This window comes from Taudactylus pleione, unplaced genomic scaffold, assembly GCF_031769625.1.
Source record: "Taudactylus pleione unplaced genomic scaffold, aTauple2 ptg000332l, whole genome shotgun sequence".
NCBI classification, from domain to species: domain Eukaryota; kingdom Metazoa; phylum Chordata; class Amphibia; order Anura; family Myobatrachidae; genus Taudactylus; species Taudactylus pleione.
In genome coordinates this window covers 2,489,365-2,496,343 of record NW_028284733.1, presented here as the reverse complement: position 1 = coordinate 2,496,343, position 6,979 = coordinate 2,489,365, and the positions used below count along the sequence as shown (strand labels likewise).

At 42.3% G+C, this 6,979-nt stretch overlaps 1 protein-coding gene across 1 annotated transcript in view; it reads right to left on the bottom strand.

Annotated features, from left to right (window-relative positions):
• Nucleotides 1–247: 247 nt before the first annotated feature.
• LOC148509082 (B-cell receptor CD22-like) overlaps nt 248–6,979 on the bottom strand; it is a 57,718-nt gene continuing 50,986 nt past the window's right edge. The window contains exons 6-9 of the mRNA XM_088443621.1: nt 5,896–5,995; nt 3,644–3,677; nt 2,227–2,301; nt 248–325 (exon numbers count right to left, since the gene is read on the bottom strand). Coding sequence (XP_088299747.1) covers nt 248–325; nt 2,227–2,301; nt 3,644–3,677; nt 5,896–5,995 — 287 coding nt within the window. The remainder of the gene's footprint in view (nt 326–2,226; nt 2,302–3,643; nt 3,678–5,895; nt 5,996–6,979) is intronic.

The following is a 6,979-nucleotide window of genomic DNA, read 5'->3' as shown; positions in this document are numbered from 1 at the left end:
AACTTGGTTTCCGAATAATTATATCTGTTTAGATTGTAGTTCAAACAACAAATTAAAAATGTATGTATCAAACACTGCAAAAAGACGAAGCAGGTTTATTGAGCTAATGTAAAGATATAATGGAAAGAAAGGACCATAATTATCTTGTCCTTATTACACACTGTATTAGTTCTGGTGAGGAGACCAACAATGTAAAGTAATAACATGATGACAGATGGCCTCAGTGAAACTTCAGTGTTTTATTTATTTATTTTTTATTCCACATGTTCACATTTTCATATATGGTTATTGCTGCTCCGATCCCTCCTGTGACAGTGTTTACTGGCTGTAAGATAAAATGGGAAATATTGTACTCTATAGATTATTACTGTATGATGATGGGAGATAGTAAAATATTAAAGATCCATTTTTAAGTGTAATTTCTAGCTTAGAGGACTCTATAGATGTTACAGCACATGCAATGGACCTTTATACCCACTGCCGGGTTAAGGTAACGCCATCCTGTGGAAGTGTTAGCGTGTGGTAATAATCAAAATTTGGTAAACTAAGGCCATCTAACTCAGAGGTCTATGGTGATGGTGGTAAGTGCTGGAATATGAGATACCACAGGAGGAATCAGTGATTTACTGTATTTGCGGTTTACCTCATGTTATTTTATTCCAAGTAATGACAAAGACAGTCTCTGGCATTTTTGCTAGAAAATTCATTTATCAATGCTTCATGGTAGCACAGTGGATAGTGGTTAGCACTGCCGCCTCACAGCAATCAGTTTAGGGCCCTATCTGTGTGGAGTTTGCAAGTTCCCCCTATTGTGTTTCCTTTAGGTGAACCAGTTTCCTTCCACAGTCCCAAAACATACTGGTAGGTTCATTGGCTGCTGACTAAAACATACCCTAATGTATATGGTTACAATAGCAAATTTGCCATAAAACCACAAGTTGGGCAGGGACTGATATGAAGGACAAAAAATCTCTGCATACTTATTGACACTATACAGGGATAGATTAAGGGCTGCCAGGGGCTGAAAATATTCAAAAGCCTATACTGAGACAGGGAGGAGCTGTGACCAGGGCTTTGTGGGTGTGGCCATGGTGTGGTCACCTCATACACTATGAGCCTATACTGAGATGGGGAGGAGCTGTGACCAGGGCTTTGTGGGTATGGCCATGGTGTGGTCACCTCCTGCACTATGAGCCTATACTGAGACAGGGAGGAGCTGTGACCAGGGCTGTGTGGGTGTGGCCATGGTGTGATCACCTCATACACTATGAGCCTATACTGAGATGGGGAGGAGCTGTGACCAGGGCTTTGTGGGTGTGGCCATGGTGTGGTCACCTCCAACACTATGATCCTATCTCTTAATTACATAAAAAATAAAAAAAATGACAGTATTTTGTAGAAAAAAAAATATAAATACAGTTCTAAGTATTAAAACTTGTGGCCGACTGTGTGACTTGCTGGGAAGCTGGTCTTCATCATACTGCCATGATGATAGACACAATTTAAGGTGGAGGCCTGGAGTTATAGCTCCTTTCATCCCAGTGTTAATCTGCCCCTGGCACTTAATAAAATAAACAATAGCAAAAGTTTCTAGAACCAAGAAGGAAGACTAAGACTATTTTTGTGCCCTGCCACATGTCCCCAGGTTTGGTGGGGAGGGAATGTGGTGGTGGCAGAGAGTTTAGGCCTAGGCATAGCCGACTACACCACTGCCACCAATAAAGAGAGTAGAAAAATTTGGAAGTAAAGAGCAATAAGAGTGTCCAGGAAAATACTGTGATTTTTCAGGTTTTTTTAGTTGGGGCGTGGCCATGCTTCCCAGAATTGGCCACACGCCCCATACTCAGGCTCCGTTCGGCTCTCGGCAGCTACATACATAGGTTTAAGAGACATATTTCCAGAGAGCATTTACAGATTTGAAGGGTGAGGGAGAGTCTGCCCCACATGGCAGGTAATTACATTAGATGCTAGTGATGCAGCAGACGTTTTCCTGTCAGGAGTAAGAATTGGTTATTAAAGAGGAGGCAAAGCGCAGGTCAGGGGCACATCTGAGAGGGCACATGGAGACATATTTTTAGATGAGGTTAATGATATACAGAATGATCATGTCCATGTATTACTATCATTTTAATTCAATCATCTTTAATTTGGGTAGAAGTTTACCATTCAGCCAGCAAGACAAACATAGATGGATATTACATACAGTATTTCCTGTATGATCATTACCTTTAAAGTATCATAAGGTTCTGAAACTTCACTTTTCACAAGATCTGTATATGTGATTTCTTGGAGCTCTGCAGTCTAAAAATTATTTAGATGTCAAAATAAAGTACTATAGGGAAAATGTGTTCTTAAAAAAGGAAACAAAAGTGTAAATGAACTAAAAGAGCAAAGTAGTACTCATTGGTTCCACTGGGAGCGTATGGGCCTTACGGGTGATGCCATCTGAGGTCTCACCAAACAACGCTTCAGTAATGAATGCTGCACACATGCAAGCCCCCAGAATTTTTAGGACAGGGGTGTGACATGTGGTCATGCCCCCAAAGCATCACACATCAGGGTACATGGCCTCGAAAGGCATGAGACCACACCCCCTTTTGGAAGATGCTGCACCTAGTGTCACCACACCTTTTGACACCTCTGTAGGTATCTTACTATTTAAAATGTGACCTTTCAAGATGATTGGCATTGACCAACAGCAATATGTTCAAATCGATCGGAATGATGCACCATTTACTCTGCATTGCATAACCTTTACTCTGCATTGCATACCTTTACTATGTATTGCTTATCCTTTGCTATGTATTGCCTATCCTTTGCTATGAATTGCATACCTTTAATTTGTATTTCAATGAATAAATGTTTCTACAGGCATGAAATACAGTGCAGTTACAAGCCTTCCATAGTGCACCACTGTAATCATGAACCACTCACCAGAACTAATGGACAGAATGAACATTCTACAATTGGGATGCAGAAAGGAAGCCGACAGTCGCAATGCTGACTGCCAGCTTCCCGACTTTCAAATCCCAACAAGGTACTAATGACAGGCGTCGAAATCCCGATGCATACCGATCGAATGCAAGGGTTAAGCTAGGGGAAGGGGGGTTGGGGATATACACCCCTGGGGGGAAGTTAGGGTTAGGCACCCCCCCAGGAGACTTAGGGTTAGGCTGTGGGTTAGGTTTAGGCACTTAGGGGACGGGGTTAGGGTTAAGCACCCCTAAAGGAGGGTTAGGGGGTAGAATAGGGTTAGTTTTACTTAACTTTTTTAACTTCGGGATCTTCACCCCTGCTGGACATCTGCTGTTGGGCATCCGCCATGCAGCCGATGGTATAACATACTGATTCCCTACAATTTACTTGGCTACCAATTGAAAATACTGACCAACTATAGGCATAGATTGCATGGGGACATTGCTGCTGGGATTCTCCTGTATCACAACTTGTGAATGAGCTTAACATTTTTGTTAAGCTCATTGTGACCTGTTGTCAGCGGCCCATATGGTCACAGGAATATAGTGATTTGCTGCCAATATATCAAATTTGATGACTGATCGAGACACACTACTGTTGTGTTTGTGACTTCTCAATTGTTATGTTATATTGTAATACTTCTTACTGTTATGTTACAAATACATACCTCATTGCTTGGTGACTTGTGACATACTTTCTTTCTAAAAAAAAGTACAACACGTGTTAGTACTGTACACTTTAAATAGGATTGGAAAATGACATGACACACTGTAATTCTTCACCTACATACAGTGGAAGCAGCCAGAATGTGGGGGACAGTATTGTGGAAACATATATATATATATATATATATATATATATATATATATATATATATATATAAAGTACAAACTAATTATATCAAATAGACAAGAACTTCTGCATTCCCCAAAAAAATGGCTGCTTCCTCTAAGTTAGAGGTTCCAAAACTTGGTCCTCAAGGTACCCGAATGGTCCAGGTTTACAGGATTTCCATAGCACAGATGGTTTAATCAAAAGATTGGGGTACTAATTAAGGCCCTCATTCAGAGCCGTACGCTCTGAGCAGAGCGCACGCTCTGAATGAGGGCCGCCCTCCATAATTATGGAGCGTCCTCCTGGACGCTCGTATAGCTGTGGGTCACCACCCACAGCCTATACGAGCGTGCAGTTTGATGGCCGCGATGGTCGTGACCATCGCGACCATCGTCACTGCGAGCCGGAGCCTGCGGTTGAGGTTTTCAACCGCAAGGCCCGGAGTGATTTTGGCTCTATCAGAGCCAAAATCACTCCCACTGACATCACTAGTGATGTCAGTGGGCCGGCTTCTGACGGTAGGCGTTCCCTTGGGAACGCCCCCATCAGGGGGGCACGTCCCCGGCACGCCCACCAAAGGGGGCGTGCTGTCAATCAACATCGACAGCACGCCCCCTTTGATCAGACACAACGAGCGAAGAAAAGTCCTTCGCTCGTCGCATCTGGCGCATGCGCACGACGAAGCTCTCTCCGTCGTGCGCATGCTCAGTGCAGACCATCGACCCACTTGCGAGCGGACAGCCACTCGCGAGTGGGTCTGAATCAGGCCCTAAGTCTCCTGTGCCCAAATTTATCCTTAAAACCAGGACCATTAGGGTGCTTTGAGGACCAAGTTTGGGAACCTCTACTCTATGTTCAATCAATGAAAACATAATAATAATAATAATAATAATAATAATAATAATAATAATAATAAATAATAAAGGTCAACAAAGAACCACCTATGATACACACCTCACATAATTATTGATGCTTCATGACCTTATGCACAATAAGATGCAGTACAAGGGTAGTAGAGACTTTCACAAACATAATATGTAATCTGGCCACAGTATGTAGTGGAACAGGATAAGAGATAATAGCATCACTTCAATCATTTTGACACAGAACGCAAATATTTTAATCCCTTCACGAATGTTCCAGCAGAACACTGTTATGTTCTGGGTTGTTTGTGGACCCGGGGTGGTAGCAGGAGCGAACACAGAAACGGGTTTGAAAATAAAACTAGGATTTTTAATAAGTGCTTGAGTAGACATAAAATATGAAAGTAAATAAAAGTCCAGGAATATATAAATGTGCACAAGAGTTCTGTGGTGGGAGTAATGGGTTAATGTCCAAGTAGAAACAATTAGAGCTGTCCAGGAGTGCAGGTAGTGAGACTGAAAATAATCAAGCAGGTATGCAGGTAGTGATGCAGGAAATAATAAGCCAGGTATGCAGGTAGTGAACTAAGGCAAATGAGCAGGATGTCAGCAGGCTCAGGCACTCAGGTATGGGCAAGGGTGATGGAGGAAGCGGGGTAGTCCAGCGGGAGCTAGGAGCTGACAGGCAGACTGGCAGACAGCGGATTCACAGGAACAGGATAAGCACAGAGAACTCCCTCTCAGCTAGGCTGAGATACACGCTGTACTGGCAAAGAAGGAAGGCACTGACCCTTCCTAAATACCCCATGCCGTGCTGTTACTGGCCGGAGGGAACATGTGACTCACCAGGATTGGCCAGCTGCATCACATGGCCAGAAGGCAAGATGGCAGCGCCCATGCCAAACGGAACGGAGACGCCGCCAGGCCTTACCAGCGCAGACTGACAACAGGCCCGCACAACAATGCGCGCAGCCAAACTCCCCTGCCAGACACCAGCTCCGCCACCAGACAGCCCGCACCACAACGACCTCACAGGTAACACCCGCCTAGCGCCATGCTGAAATACCCTGGCCGTGACAAACATACACCACAGGTGTACAGTGTCACCTTGTAACCTTTCATTTCCAGGACCTTTATCACATTTATTTCACATCCTGGAAGCTTGAAATCTATGTTCATTTTTAAATACTGTATATATTAAAAAATAATTAAGATTCTTTACCTCCAACAGAAGTAGATTATAAGTAAAAACAGAAAAAAGAAGATTATTCCAGAAATTACATAGGGAAATATATTTGTTTGCATTTGTTCTTCATCCTTATCTGTGGGAAATATAAGCAGAGATTAAATGATGAAATACAAGTTTTAAATGTGAGGTTTGTTCTACTAGGGTGGAAGCAAAACAAAGTAAGTTAAGTAAGCCTCGGATATAAGACTTGCCACCCCACATAACAATAAAAAAGATAACCAACTATCAGACTTGAGGTCTAAGTTGATTGTGAAAAAATCAGTTTTTCCTCATGGGAATACCAGTCTGGAAATGCTTTCTACTAATCGAGGTACACTGTTAAGCTTCTGCCCTACCTTGCTACTAGCCCTACCTGGCTTCTAGGGACTGTACCAAATTCAGTCCCTAGAAGCCATGTTTTACTTTATGCAAATTAAAAGGTAAGAGCTAACAAAAGTGCCAACATCTCATGGCAAGCAGGCCCCCTGGCACCTGTATGACACCTGTAAAAATAATATAAAAATAATACAGTACACACACACTGAAGGTGATAATTTTTGGTTTTAAAAAGTGCCCACATCAAGGGCCCCATTTATCAATTCGACTTAACGCCATTAGTTCCCACATTACACTTAAACCCAACTAAATTTTTTATCCAGCATATACAGTATAAAAGGATCTCATGTCAACACTTTTCAGAAACTACTGTAATTGAGAAAGAAATAGATCTACCAGAGAAAATGAGACCCAAATACAATTTACCAGTAGAAGAAAAAAGAGCTCTTACTGAATGAAAAAATTATTCCACTATCATAATAAAACCGGCAGATAAATGGTGGGGGAGTGGGGGGGGGACTATTTGTAATGGATAAGAATAAATACCAACAAGAGCTGGAAAGACTGCTATCAGATTCGACAGCTTATAAAGACTCCAAGGAGACCCAATAGAGAAGTACCAATAAGAACTATCTAAACAACTAGAAGAAGGCCTCACATCAGGAATCCTCACAGAAAAACGAATATAACTATTTGTAAGTTAAAGACCCTAAGGTGCCGGTATTCTACTATGTTCCAAAAC